A 16,243-nucleotide genomic window follows, 5' to 3' on the forward strand; every position below is an offset into this window, starting at 1 on the left:
TGCTCTTTCAGTTTGCACTCATTTTCCCCCCCAGGACCCTCTCTTGTTATACCAGATCTGGATCAGGCACCTCTCTGTCCTGGTTTTCTTTTCTCTGGCTAGACTGGAAGCTCACGGAGGGCAGCCTCCCTGCTTGCCTCCTTCCCAGCTGCTTCTTAGCACCTAACTCTATGCCCGCAAAAACACAGGTTGAATGAATAAATGTGATGTTAATTTATTCTTGAATATAGGTATCAGTAATCATAGCATATGGTCATTTTTGTCATAGTTGCACAAAAAAATAAGATTTAGTGCTAAACGGGTACTGATGCCTGCAGATACACATGACCTGGGTTGCTGGGAAAAACATTCTAGTAGTCGCTTGTTTGGGTAATCATTTGCAATTTTTTCATGAGAGTGAGGTGAAGGATGCACAAGGGGATAAATTATGAGACATTATTCTAAGTATAAGTTACTGAACCAGACTAAAGTGGTTCTCTTTCAAGCAATATTCTGGGTCATCAAAAAATATTCTTGAGTAGTGCTATCTTGTAACTTGTTAGCACTGTCCAAAGTATTTCCTGTATTTTTTCCGCCATTCATACTCTGAACTGTGGTCCTTACCTGCCGGAGTCCACCTCCTCTTTTAGCTCATTTGGACCATATTGATGATACTTTGTGAAGGAGAATTCCATGTTTATTTTCATAAACCAGGGCAGGATATTTGGGGACCTACAACCTGTTTTTTTTTTCCCTCCAGAATATGGTATACACTTAGTAGGCTACAATTTTCTTAGAGATTTCTGTCATGTCTCACTTGTAATGTAATTTGTTCTATTTTAACCTTAAAACAGGGCATTCTTAATGTTATAATAAGGTTAAAAGGACTGTATGTCAATCTCATGATATGTTAACTTTTTCATGAAGTCATTTTGATAACAGCATTTTATTTTCTGAATAGAACCCTGATTTGTAGCCTAAATAACCAAGGCATCATTTGCAGGTATGAGATAATAATAATATTACCAGATCCCAGTATTGTTTGTTCAGGTGAACTCTGCAGTAACCTTGATTTTGAAATAACTAGGTAAAACTGTCATTGTGAAATGTCAGGTCACAAAAAGTTCAAAAGAATCATGGAAGCAGTTAATTTTAAATAATACAACATAGTGACACTGTTTTCTAGGCATTGTGTTGCTCCTTTCTCAAACAGCTTTTCCCATCCATACCTCAACTTGTTTCCTGGAGTCAACAGGTAAATATATAGAGCATTAATGCTTTGACGTACAGGAAGCGTACAAAGCGGGGCCAGCCAACCAGTTCTTGTTCTGCTTCAACCAAAGGTTCTTAAGCTCATTTAGATGACTGTATTCTCGGACTTTATGGTTCTCTTTGAGAACCCCCCTGAAATAGTCTTAAATTATCATATCACACACAAACCTGGAGCGATTTCCGTAGGATAAAATGTGATTGTATTATATGTCTGCTTGTACCTACAAAACAAATACTAAACGTCCCAGGAAATACATTTAAGAAATGCTGCATTCGAGTTTCTCTGTTAACGTTTGTATGCTGCTTGTTCATTCCTTTTTGGAAGCCACGTGATAATAGAAGCCAAAGTCTTAAGAAAATATTAACCAGGTGGAAAGTTTAAAACTGATAGAATTTTACCTATTAACTTATCTTTTTTGTACAAGGTGAGAAACACCTATCATTGTTCGATGTGTGAGATGGAATACCTTATTACGTAGACTGAGAGCAACTACCTTAGATCAAGGTAGAATCTGCTACACTTCATTTAAACAGGGCATTTATTCAGCCTTATAAAAATACTCAGGATTTCAATGTGTGGATTCTCTGAAAAAGCCACAGTGTTGTTTGATTGGCTGTTTTTCATTTATTCCAATCCAGTCTTCTCAGGTAAGCAGGTTACTTTAACCCCTTTTCAATTCCAGTTTTCCTGTTTGTTAAAATAGGGCGAATAGATTCCTCGCAGCTTTCAGTGAGGACTAAATGAGAAAATTATGTGAGCCAAGAAGCAAATGGCTGGTACATAATAGATACTCAACAAATATGTGTTCTCTTCCACCTTTCCTTAGCCTGTCTCTGTGGTCTTACGTGTGTCGTGTGTCCTAATGATACACTTAACAACTACAGATATGTGTCTTTGCACCTTTCTGACACCCCTCCACTACGATCAGAGTCCAAGACCAAGATCGCTCTCCTGTTTCCTTCGATATTATCTTTTCCTTTCTTAGGGTGTCTGTTGCTTTTTGCTCCTGTTTTTACCTCTGACCTCTTTTTAAACCTTTCACCCGTTCAAATCTCTTTTGCCCAGAACTCTTTAGGTTCTTCTCACTTCATTTCTCTTTTGTTCTTTCTTCTACTACCTTGTTGCCTACTTGGCACATCTGGGCTCTTTGTGCCCTGCAACTTGGCTTGAATGGTCAATGACGACATTCCACTCCATTGGTTGGCTTGATTTGCCCATAAAAAATATCAGCTGACAGGATTCCTCTCAATATATTATGTACTCCGTGGTCCCTGCAGAGCAATTGCTATTTCACTGAAAAACCACACACACACTTTAACTTTTTATCTGAAAAATGCATAAATCATAAGTCTGTACTTCAGTGAGTTATTACAAAATAAATACGCTTGTGTAACTATCTCTCATGTCAACAGAGACATCGCTAGTGCCCTCCAAGCCCAGTTGTTGTGCCCCCTCCTCTTCTGTTCCTTTCCTTCCCACAGGAGTTAATCACTCTCCTGACTGCTCACACTTTAGATTGGTTTTGCTTGTTTTGAGGCTTTGCGTGCGTTGAAGCACAGCATTCGTAATGCATTAAAAGTATGCATTCTTTTATGTCTGACTTCTCAGTCAGCATCCCGTTTGTGAAATTCATCCATGTTGTAGTGTGTAATTTATTTATTTTTATTGCAGCATAATATTCTATTGTATGACCACACATTCCATTGTATGTTGCAACTTTTAAACCTGTTCTGTTGATGAACACTTGAGTTGTTTCCAGTTTTGACAGTTCAAATAATGATGTTGTGAGCATTCTTGTGAATGTGTGTGTGTGTGCGTGCATGCACGTGCGTGCAGTTGTGTGCATGCACACATTTTTAAATTGAACTTCTGGCTTTATGTCAGTCCAGATGCTTTAAGTTGCTAGGAGTCTGATCCAGACGTTTTAGACTTTTCTGTATTCTTTTATGTTCCAGTCTGTTCCTTTAAAAGACAGACATTTATTTATTTTTATATATTATGCTATTAGTACAGAATATTTTGAATTTTGGAATGTTAGAGGTTACATGGTGAAAAACTTGTAAATAAAATTTATATATATAAATGCATGTAGTTATAGTAAATATTAATATATATTGTAAATACATTAAACACCATATGATATTCATATATAGAATAGAAATAATCATGCAGATGTATGAACTTGTAAAATTCATTTTACTGACTATAGTAACATTATTATAGAATTATTACTATATAAAGTGTGCTTAATTTTTAATGAACCTTCCTTTATGTAATTCAGTTCACAAATATTTTCAGTATGTAAATTTATATAGACATATATAGGACCCAAATCAAACCAACATAGTTGTGTGATTCACAGTTTCAAAAAACAAATTTAATAATTCTTATTTCTCACAACTTATGCATTTATTGCTCTATGACTGTGGATCCAGAACTATGATATTTGATTTTTGTTCAGCTTAAATAATGTCAAAATTAATACTTTGAGTCGCTGTATGTCTTGATTTGATTTGCTATTAATTACGTTAATGAGACAACTGTAGCAATATTCTAGTTTTTATTTTTGCGAGACTATCTAATGTCCAGAGGTTCAGGCCTTCCTCGAAAAGATAAACACTAAGCGAAGATTTCTAAGTGTGCTAACATCCATCTATCCAATAAGAACTTTTGTGAGTGTCTACTCTGGGTAGTAGGCTTGTCTCAGTGGGGAGGACCATGTTAGTATCATTGAACTTTTAAAAAACTTGTATGTCCCTAGCCCCATTATGCTACTATGTTTCCCTCTAATAATCATTATCATAGTGTGTCACTGTTAAGGATGAAGTGTGTTGTAGCCTCTGAGAATCGTTGATAACATATAAATATTTAAATATATAAATTCATTTTTTATCAATTTTTATTAAGTAGTCACATACATGAATGGATATATATTACTACTTTGAATTGACATTAATAATATTAATAATGGTATTTTCTGATCTGGAGGACTTCACAGTCTAGGGAGGTAGCCTAAAGCATAAACTCATAATTACATTGTGCGTGGCAAGCACTTAAAAAGGAGGTGTGCATACATCGCCACAGATGATAGTAGAAAAGACTCAACTTTTGCTCAGGGGAATTGTAAAGACTTTGTAGAAGTGAATCCATTTAGGGACTTGAATAATTTCATAACCTTAGTGATGTGCTAGGTGTTAGGAGGAAAATTCAAACATTAGGATAACCCAGTAGTCCATGAGAATATTGGGAAGATTGTATATTTGCTTGACACAAATATAGAGCCAAGCAAGTACATCAAGTACATTTGATGGTAATCTTTGTAAAATGGTGTCTGGTAGGTTTTATTCTCTTGTAAGTTTCTTAAAGTGCTATCACTTTTATATCTATGAATGCATTGCTTAACTGTAGTTCATAAAAACATTAGGGAGTTTGGGAGAAATGCAGTGGTAAACCAATCTTGGCCCTAGACTCCTTCAGACCTAACTCTTCCATGTGCTAGGTCTGTGACCTCGGCAAGTTGATCTAACTTTTCTAAATCTTAGTTGCTTCATCTGTAAAATGTGGATAATAATATTATCTTACTTAAAGAGTTGTTGTTAAAAATGAAAATCAAATGAGATAATACATTCTTGGCATAGTGTCTGGCTCACGGTAACAATAACATAGGAAATTTTTGATATTCACTAAAAATTTAGGTTATGATATACATTAACATTCACGATTGTGAACCTATAAAATCTAGTTCTGAATTTTGACTTCTTTCAAAATTCAGTAAGATTTTGAAGGAATTATTTGTAAAACACCTGAATCTGGAATTATATAAATATATATTTTTTTCCTTTACTCTGTTGTGACAGGTGTCCACAACAAGATTGACGGAGAAAAGAAATTACTAATTGGGGTGCAGGTGGTGAAAGTCTTTTCTAAAGGTGTGTGTGGGTATGTCTGTGTGCGTGTGTTTCGATAGATTCTTAAGTTTGTATTGAACTTAAATGTGAAGATTGAGTAGATTAGCTATACAAAATATTTAATGAGTGAGCTAATTTCTGCCCTCACTGATTCTAGAGCCCCACTTATATGCATCATACCGCCGTTCTTTCTTGCTTGGTGAATGGTAAAGGAGGTGCTGTGGCGTCCACGAGTAACCTGAATATGTGGTCATCCTCTCAGACTTGGCCCTTACCGTGACCTCACCACTATGTCTGACTCTGCATTTAAAATTAACTTCAAATAAATTCCCTGTTTCACATTTACTTTGGCATCTACCCAGCCTATTTCTATTTTTAAATTTATTTTTAATCTTTTGTTTTCATCTTTGGGGGTAGGGGGAAAGCAATAGCCATAAAACAAAATCCAAGAGCCCATGAAGCAAGAGCTGAGAAGGGTGAGGTAGGGAGGCCGCCCTCTCTATATATATCGTTGCTCTTCTGCATCACCCAGAAACACGAACTAGACTCTATTAAGCTATACTAGAAAGGATGAAGTCACAGACTCAGTCCTAAGACACATGTTTCCTGACTGTGGTCCAGACACTGGTGTTCTATTCTTTATTATGGGTACAGATGAATCTGGAAGCAGAGGCTGAGTTTGGGGGAATGGGATTTATTAATAACCAGAGAGGAGCGTGTGGGCTAGACGTATTCTCTCCAGTATCTCTTTTTTTTTTTTTTTTTTTGCGGTACGCGGGCCTCTCATTGCTGTGGCCTCTCCCAATGTGGAGCACAGGCTCCGGTCGCGCAGGCTCAGCGGCCATGGCTCGTGGGCCTAGCCGCTCCGCGGCATGTGGGATCTTCCCAGACCGGGGCACGAACCCGTGTCCCCTGCATCGGCAGGCGGACTCTCAACCACTGCGCCACCAGGGAAGCCCCTCCAGTATCTTCAAGCAGTTGAGAACTACTGATGCTGTAAGTTCCCTCGGTGCAGTCCTGGTTCAGTCTCTGACTGCTTTCCACACACGGTAGTTCCTTAAACTCCCTGCCATATTTCTGTTCCTAAGTTTAATCAGATACATTTAAAGTTATTATAAAAGACTGAGACAAATTTATTACACAAGGTGGTAGTGCTTTAAATTGATTAACTATAGTGGACAGCATTAGAAAGAATAACTGAAAAAATAGGACTTTTTAATGCAATGATATCTGTGTAAACTGTTTAGCTCAGAGATAACACTGGGCTTATATCCATACATGCTTATGCATATATGATTTGGACATTGGAGATCATAGTGTGCATTGATGTTTATCTCCTGCCTTTTTTTCCCCTGATGTTCTAGCATGACTCACCCCCTGCCATTACACATTCTTTTAAAATACTGAATCTAAATCTTTCATGATAATAGATCCTGATCTTTTAGAGTTGATAACCATGCTGGAAAAAAACCAAAACAAAACCCTTCAAAATTGTCAACTTCATATCAGAGCATCCTAGTTTTCTTGCTAAATTAATGATAGAACACTTATTTTGTTTAAAAACATTACCTATGCTTTTATTTAACATTTTAAAATATTACATATGCATAAGGCAAGAAGAGCAGCATCTCCAGCTGTGCTCAGCAGAGCATTAGCTTTGTTGGTAAGTGGTAGAATGTGACTTAAAGCCAAATGAGATTGGGAAATTCCAATCCAAATTGAGCAGACTCCCTACTGTATAACCCCCAGGACTTTTCAGAGCTGTAATCGCTAATGTACATTGTGGATCTATGAAGAAGGGGTATAAAGTATTAGACAGTTTCCATTAAACTTATTTTGACCAAGGAACCTCCTTACATTTCTCTTTTTGAGGCTAATATCATGGAAAGAACGTAGAGAAAATTCTTGAATTTCTTGTCATCTGTGCTTAACTAGTTACCATAGTAAAATTCCAGATAGAGCCTAGCTAAATTTGGGGTGAGCATAGGCAGGGTCCAGAAATAATGGTTTATTCAAAAAAGGTTCCTACAGCTGAAGATTTCCAAGCCTGTTACCTACCCAAATTACGAAGGAATTCTGTGTGTACTTTATTTTTCCTTCATACGTAAAACTTTTCTCATCCTCGGAGTCAGGAAAAAGTGGTTTAACCTATTCCACTATCAGAAGTTGCTTTCCAGTTTTAAAATATTTCCCATTTAAAACAGGACCAGTTTTGTTTGAAAAATTTCAGTGTACTTAACAAAAGAGAAAAATGATTCCAACCTGTGTGTGTATAATTTGTTTTTTTGCTTTTATCAGAAGGGAAAATGATGCTAAGTTGCTTACATTAGGCATTTAGCAATAACTAGGGGGGTGTCTAAACCAAATTTCATGTCATTAGCGTGTATTCATTACACAGTGAGAAAGATATCTTTGTACTGTTTGTTAGCTTAAATGAACTTTTAAAAATACATACTACACACGGAGATCAGCTCGGTGCTTTGTGACCACCTAGAGGGGTGGGATAGGGAGGGTGGGAGGAGATATGGGAACATATGTATATGTATAACTGATTCACTTTATTATAAAGCAGAAACTAACACACCATTGTAAAGCAATTATACTCCAATAAAGATGTTAAAAAAAAAGAATCTAAAAAAAAAAACTAAACTAAACTAAATAAAGACCCCTGGCCTCTTGGAACTTATATATAGAGCAACACTCTGAACTTACTCTTAATTTCCTTTCATTGCCTGTATGCATTTGCTGATTCCTCGTGATATTTGTGCCTTACCTGGTAGGTACTCATTGGACTATTGGTCTCCGATGGATGAGACCTTTTAAGCTGCTTCCTTTGGTACCTTAGGGATGAGCAAGTGGTACCTTAGTGGTTTTCAAGTTACTTACCAGAGTTGTAAGCAAAAACTGTTGAATATGGTGGCACAAATTTATGTTCCCCATCACTTTGGCTATTTTATATACATATATATATATATATATACACACACACACACACACATATACATGTATACATTATGTTATGTATTATATATGACATTTGTTAAATATCATATTATGATAGATATTATATTTAACACATAGATATACGTGTGTTTAAAAAATGTATGTGTGTGTATATAAAACCAGTATAAGCTCTCAATATCCTTCATGGCGATTGTTTTAATCTTGTGTCTAGTTTGGCACTCTTAAAAAAATGAGCAAAAACTTTGCCTAATACACTTAAACAGTGCTTTGAAGACAGTGAACATTCTTTTTGAATTGTCATGGAATGCATCTGTTAGATTCACCATATTGTACATGTATGTTAATTTACCAAATGGATTGGCAGTGATTGACACAGATTTCTTATGGGAGGACACAGACAGCTGTAAGCCAGTTACATAGCTGGATTGAGGTAATAATTGAGATTTTCTTTACAATTGAATAACAGATTGGAAAACAGACAAAGCACCATCAATATATTAAAATTAAATTACCTTTAATATACAAAGATTTTTTGGGGCAAATGCTGGGAAGAAAGTCAAAGGCATTCCTATGGAGCACAGCACTCATTATTTTTGTTATCAGTAGAAATCTAATTTACATACAAATAAAATGTCAATTCCCATCATAACCATCAAGATAAAGAATTGCATGTATACTTTTCCATGAGCTATTCTTTTTTAATTTAAGTGCTGTGTTTGGCTCTTTGCCCGTGGACCAGTTGAAATATTCTCAGTTTAACAAAGAAGAAAGGATAAAGTTGAGCCTGGCCCATGCACACTTGCAAAGTCAGATTGGCCTGTTTGAATCAACCGTTGTCATTGTAGATTATTTTAATTATTTTTTTTTTCTTGGAGAGGAATACAAAAGGAAAAATGACTTATGTATGGGCAGTGAATGGTAACATTTCTTAATTTGCTTAGTGAAATTGTAATTTTATTCAAATCAGAGTCTTTAATACATTTGCCTCTCACCTGTTATGAAGGGAAAAGTAATGCCCTTTCTCTTTGATTTTCCATGATGTACACTTGCTCTATTTTAGTTATCCCATTTAGTGAAGTAGGCAGATGCTTCATTTTTTCAGATATATCCTACAGTTTCATTTAGACTTCTAGTATAAAGTCCTTAAAGGCAACCCCCCAAAATTTTTTTTGTAATTTTTTTATAAGAGTAAGTACTTAATGAAATTCTTTCTCTAAGATGTATATGGATACATGGATACTCATTTTGGCAAATATGACATTATTACTTATTTACCAGACTATCTCCTTTTACCTAGACTAGTACATTTGAAATGAGATATTTAAAATACAGAGAGCATAGCATGATGAAATAAAAGCCTAATAAAATGTGTTTGGGCCAGGATCAAAATTCTTTGAAATCGGATATCTAAATAGTGTGCATTTTATCTCAGAAAGGCCTGGGTTAGTTCTAGTGTCCAGATGACTGTTAATGGGCTTTGTGCTCTGAAGCATATGTTAATAGAAATGATCATTATGGATTAATTTGATGTGAATTAATAAGAGATTTATTTGATGGGAGTTGTTTGAAGGTGATGACATTTAAATCTCAACAGGATTTAAGATGTCCAGAAATACCTTTAAAGATTCAGGAATAATCAATTCAGAGAGAGCAAATTAAATAGACATGGATAGCAAAGAACAGGATCTGACACTGGATTTATGAAGTTTGAAGCAGTTTACAGAAAAAGCGATCTACCATTGAAGTATTGCCCTGGAATCTGAAGAAACAGAAAACATTTAAACTCCTTCAACAATTCTTGGGTTTGTGAATTGGATAAACAGTGTTCTCTTGCATTTTATAGTTCACTTAAGCAATCTGATTTTGATCTGTATATATGGAGTAGACAGGATTCAAGTTTTTTTTTTTTTCCTAAACCAATGAGCAAACACATATGTTCTTTAAAAACTGAACTTTATATGTTGTTCATATGGAAGCTATCTAGTTTGCCATGAGCCCAAGATTCGACCTTCCTTTTATTTTGCTATCACTTGCTTAATTCTTTAAATTCTTTGTGGGGGACTTTTGATCAAAAGAAACAATTTGCTTTTCTTTTTTCTTTCTTTTTAATTTTTTAAATAAAAGCTACATGAAATGTGTAATTAATAACTCAGCACTCTTGGGCTGTTGATACAGACAAGCCTGGAAGAAACATATATTAAGGAGAAGACTATGATATCTTTTCTTTTTGTGTAAAGCTTTGATTTTAAACCCTTGAAAGATTTATTATCTGGAAAAACAATAAGAAAATGTCATCTGGTATTATATATTATGATGATAAGAGCTGCTACTTATAATAAAAATCATACTCAGCAGGATTAGAGATTGAGATCAGATTACATAGTCTTGCTTCCCTATCTTTTTAGTCTTGTTCAGGTTTTATATATATATATATAAAGATGTGTGTGTTTATATATACGTGTGTGTGTGTATGTATATCGATATACACACACACACATATATATGTATATGTACATACATAGAGAGAGAGAAAGTATCAGTTGAAAGTGCACCTAGTTGAAATTATTGCTTGGAAAAGTACTCAAAAGTTTCAGCTTTTTTTAGAAAGAGGAGTTCCTTATAATTTTTTCTTTACTTGTGAAAAATATCCTTCCTTTCTTAAAATGATGACAAATAATAAAATGAAGTCCTCTTGCTGGATGTGTTCAGACATAGCTGTTGTTGGATATACATGTGTTGAATGGATGAATGAAAGTTGGAGAAAATGGAAAACAGTGAATGGTAGGTGTCAGTGGTATTTATGCTACCCTTAGTTGTTGATGGCTTAATATTTTGTAATGTTTCAAGAAAATTGGGTAAAGCTTTTCTAAGGTAAAACTAAAGTGCTTAAGCTATTAACCAGAACCATCATGGAGTCTTAGAGGCAGAGTGCAGGTTAGAAATAATTTATTGTAATTCCCTCATTATACGGATAAGAGAGGCTCTGAGAAGGGATAAGGGCTTGCCCTTGATTACATCAGCTGGTGATCTGAATCAGGTTCAGAAACTGGATGTGTGATTTGTGCACCCTTCTACCTTCTTAGGTTTTGATTCTTTACTGTGTTTCGGGTCAAGATGCCACAAAGAACATAAGAGTTTATATCTCTTACCTTCAAGGAGTTTCTCATCTAATGGAAATAAATTCTTAACTTCATTTGCATTGGATGGTTGTGTGATCTCAGCTCTCTTTTTAAATTACTATGATAGTTGATTCCTTTGGTGGAATAATTCATTTGATTATCTATGGCAAGGTTATTTGAGCAAGGTATTTCATAAATGTATGTGTGTATATATTTTTCTACATACATATTTATATACATACTTATTTATATATTCATATAGATGAAATAAAAATAATAGTTTAAAATATCTGGGTAATAATGGAAAACTTAGATTTCTTTTGCTGTGAAGGTGCCATTTTGGGAACATAAGTCACAGTTGTTTATAGAAAAAATTTTTAATAGTATATTTAAGCATTTTAATCAGTGAGATGAAGTACTTACTGGAATTATATTTTAAGCTCTAATGCTGATTGTTTCCACTGCATAAACCTGTCTTAGTGATACTGTAACACAGAAATAGTGCAGTACGCTATTGCTTTTTTCTAATAAATTCTTCTACCAAAAATGCAAAGAAAACTTATAGATTTAAGTTTTAGTTTAGGAGGAGATAAGAATGGAAATTGAGATTTTTGCAAATGGAATGTCTTATATCTCAGTAATAAAAATTAATACAGTTAGAGCATTTTTAGGAAGCTAAATACGTTTTGAACCTGCTTAACAATCTTGGCACGTAATATGCATTCATGTGTTTGTACAGGTGGAAAATGATGTAAATGTGGGAATGCTCACTGTTACCCTCTGGTCCCCTAGCCAGCCCCCAGGTCGGTTTTTATCTCATAATTAAATAGAGGACTGAAGTTGGCACTTTTGAGCCTTGTAGTACTCATTTAGGTTCTTCAGCTCCTCCTTGCCCAATTCACTTTTCGTTCATTTTTTGCCCCGTTGTCTAAATGGTTGTCTATAGTGGACCTTCTGTGACTGGCATTTTGAACTTTTGTGGTACTCAGTGTGAGGGATATTGCTGTACAATAGAATGAAAAAGTTTAAAACAGAGTTGGCAAAACTCATGAGTAAGGCTCATTGATGTGATTATATATTTTTTTATATATATATATACACACACACATACACACACACGTGTATATATGTAGTACATCTGTTCAATTATATTATGACCATTAATGCAGTATCTGCCTCAATAATTTCATTCAGATTAAAAAAAAGAGATGATATAAGGATGGTTGAATGCTGGTTCAGTCATAGCTTTACAATCTTATTTATCAAGAGTGAAAATATGACTTAAAAATAGCTTAAAAGATAATACATGTTATAATATGTAATGTTTCTGTAACTCTTGGTAAGGCAAGAGTTAGATCTGATGCAAAATTCCCGCTGGCATTGAAATAGCTCTTTTCTTAGCCTCATGGTATATGTACACTGGTACTGTGAGTCTGGAGGAGACTAGTTATGGGTACCACTCCATGTCTTTAGCTGTGACCGTGCAGTTAGGCAAGTGCACTTTGTATCTTTTCCAGAAGCAGGCCCCCTCCATGATTACTAATTAAGCTGTTTTATCCCCACCCCAGAGCAGGTAAGTATTGTGTACCTTCAGGTTCAGGGGCAGTTCGAGGTTAACTAATTTTGTCAGCAGCACACTCTGCTGTGAAAATGACTTCTATAATCTTTTATATCATGTTTCTCCTTCTCCTGTTGCTTTATTAAAACCCAGGGGAGGGAGAAAATCTTGCCCAAGATTTACTCATGCTTTTATCAGGTATCTTTCAAGCAGCTTGCGGTGCTGGCATGTTAATGTGTTTTAGGTGTGATGCATTAAAATATGTTTACATCATTTAGGAAGGAAAATATGTTTTGTTTTGTTTTGCAGATGTACAGATCAGCTCTCAAAATGTCTTCTGTGTCTTCTGATCGTCTTCTAAGACAATTGCATTAACCCTCCTGCTAGTTGACTAATAGAATTAATAATTGTAAAAAAAGCACTCTAAAGCCACATGCCTTATGAAGTCAATGCTGGGTATGATTTTACAAGTATGTGATCTATTTTTTCAAGTGAAATTGTTAACTGGAAAAGTTTTTGGCACACAGTACAATGTCATGCAATCTGTTATTTGTCTTAGAGATAATAACTTGAGGGTGGGTCTGGTCTTACGGTATCTAACTTATGAGTTGCTAGGGGAGTTTCTTCCACTTAGAAGTATTGCGAATGTGCTTATATTTACATAATATGTCATTCTGAAAAATTATAGCGATGTAATTCCAGTAAAAAATTATTTTTTCTCTAACTACTTCAAAGTGTAGTCAACTAAATTAACCATGATTTTTTTAAAAGCAGCTAAAAAGAACATGCCCCTTCCCCCCAGAACAAAAAAAAATAAAACTCAAATGACCTCTCTGATACTTCTTTGAAGTTTTAGCAGTTTAACATTCTTTGCAATGTATATTATTAAGGGCCCTATTCAGTGAGTCATATGGGTTGTAAAGGTCTGTTCTTGGGTGAAAGAATGAGCTGAAATTTGAAAGGATGATAATTTAATCAAATTATATTTTCTCTCAGTCACTATAGATGTTGGTTGAGTAGTTTTTAAACTATGACCCATTACTGTTCTTCATGATGATAATAAATCAGCAAGATCCAACTTTTTTGTTCTGGAAAATACATTAATTTTTTTCAATTATTGACATATTTATATCTGTTCATTTCTAAGTATTTTATCTTAGTTCCCTTGCTGTGTAAGATGTCGCTGTTTTTCTCATCTCCTTGACCTTAATATATGGGCATAAACCATTTTCTTTTCATTTGAATGGAAGGATAATCTTAATGAATTGGATTATTTCATCCTTTTTTCTTCATGAATCCTGCCTTTCATATAGATTTTTAGCTTTTCTGTGTAGCCTTATTTATTTCATCTTGGTGCATCACTGTTAGATTTTATTTATATGATGGAGGAAATGTTAAAATCCAGTGGAAAAACAAACAGGAAATTCTGGAGGGAAATGCATGAAATGCGGTACCAAATCATCACATTTTTGTATGCAGGAATGACTGATACTCTATAAACTAGTATTTCCTTTTCTATAGTCCAAGTTAAAACAGTACATTTTTGACTCAAACTCTTATATTTTAGACTGTAACTTATTTCTTTTAAGCTTCCCTTTTATTCTTTCCCTTTTAGTTTTCCCTTTGTTGACCACCAGTAAAATTGCCCTCCAGTCTTCCATGTGTTGGTACAAGTTCCCAAGTTCTGGCTGTTCTGACAGAGGAATAGAGGTCTAAAATGTCAACAGCATCAGATAAGACATTAAAATGCAAACATTAGAAGATAAATTAGTTAGCCAGTGTTCCATTTTTTTCTAACGATGGTTACCTGACTTAGTTAATTTTAGGAGCTAATGGTAATGACACCAAGGTGAAGACCATACTGCCTCCCTTGCCCCCACGCCAGGCAGGTTTACACGCCTCATGACTATCACCTTCACTGGAAACTCCAAATGGTTTTTCTTTTGGTGGTTGTTCTCGTTCCAAGTGGGAGATTCTATGGATATTTTGGTGACTAACATTCTCGGTGTGTAAGAAGAGCAGAGTATATACTCTCTTAAGTACAGTTACACTATTTTTGACATTATTCAAGAAAGTGAATTATTACCTTGTAACTGATTCCTTATCCTGTATCTAGTGCATTATCTTGGTTCAGTGATTCATATTACACAAATTTTGCTTGACCAGCTTTTCAGAAGCGAAGGTTTACCCATATATCCAAAGCCAGTGTGGTTCCTCAGCACTTGTGGGAAATTATAGATGAGAATGACTAAAACATGCTATTAATTTAGATTTTCTAAGGACATTTTGGATAATCATGGTGTAACTAACTCTGTTAAATTCGCCCTTGTGGTAGCATCAGCTAGTAAATAAGGTGGATTTTTCCAAGAGACAGTTGGGGTGACGACGTACATAGCCCTGGCAGTTTTTCGACTGGAGGATTAAGGAGCACAGGCCATGAAAGTCAGTTCTCCACAAGCCTTTGTTACTGCATTCTTTTATTGACACTGTACAATTTGTTTCTTATCTCCTTATACCCTTAGAGTTCTGATTCATTAGACTCCCCACAATGTTCTTATGTGGACCCTACCTTGAAAGGCACAGTTGAGCTAGCATGTGAAGGTGAACCATAGGAAACTGCTAACAGTTTGCCGTGTTGAGCTACGAAATGGCAATGTCACGTGGTTCAATTGAATACTTTACTTTAGTCAATTTCCAGTGTGCTCCTGATGTTGGGATTGGTACTGTTTCCACCATGCTGTGCCTGGAAACCCTGGCCTTAGGTGGGTTCTCATCATGCCAGATGGAGTCCTAGTAAAACCCAACCTGGCCACTATGATGTGTACCAGGTCCCCCTTCTCTCAGGCAAGTCCCCCAAAGGGGGCTTAAAGTAATTTATAGGTACGGCAGAGATAAAACATTTGTTATCCTCCATTTCTGAAAGTGAAGGGGTAGTTTTCACTTTGTTTATAACATGCTCTTTCTGTCTTTTGACTATGAGGATATTTTGGTTGAAACTATATTGGTACCTTGGTTGCACACTGTGTAACAATATCGAGTTTCACTTTATAGTTGTTTGTATACACATATACGTATCACAAATAAACATGTAATATACATTCTATAAACATAAACAGGTGTATATATTCTATAAACATAACGTGTACATATTACACATAGTATATAACACAGATAAATATAGAAGCATTTATCTATCAACTCTTAAGAAAGAAGCTGAGCAAAAAATATAATTGGCAGCCAAGGTTAAGTAATAGGAGTGTTAGAGCTAGTAATAATAATACCTTGGTATTCATAAAACCATTTAAAAATAACAAATGAGCCACCCTTTGTGACAAAAATAATTCTAAATGTAAATCGTTGGCATCAGTCTCAATTTTTTGCTATTTTTTAAAAAAAATAGCAGATTTTTTTTTCCTAGAGAACATTTTTTTATTATGTGCCT

The 16,243-nt window shown here is 35.1% G+C and overlaps 1 protein-coding gene across 8 annotated transcripts in view; it reads left to right on the forward strand.

Annotated features, from left to right (window-relative positions):
- Nucleotides 1–16,243, forward strand: part of TRPS1 (transcriptional repressor GATA binding 1) — a 264,151-nt gene that overhangs the window by 31,136 nt on the left and 216,772 nt on the right. For 6 of the 8 annotated variants that reach the window (XM_022555578.2, XM_089898803.1, XM_089898804.1 and 3 more), the window contains one exon: nucleotides 13,111–13,271. The exons of 1 other annotated variant lie outside the window; for it this stretch is intronic. In XM_022555578.2, coding sequence (XP_022411286.1) covers nucleotides 13,235–13,271 — 37 coding nt within the window. In that variant the 5' untranslated portion in view covers nucleotides 13,111–13,234. Of the gene's footprint in view, nucleotides 1–4,167; nucleotides 5,182–13,110; nucleotides 13,272–16,243 lie in introns of those variants that run through there. One more of the 8 variants, XM_089898805.1, reaches the window with a different exon arrangement.

The sequence above is a fragment of the Delphinapterus leucas genome, chromosome 17, assembly GCF_059928025.1.
Source record: "Delphinapterus leucas isolate spDelLeu-1000000601 "Yukka" chromosome 17, BTC_Dleu_Yukka2, whole genome shotgun sequence".
NCBI classification, from domain to species: Eukaryota; Metazoa; Chordata; class Mammalia; order Artiodactyla; family Monodontidae; genus Delphinapterus; species Delphinapterus leucas.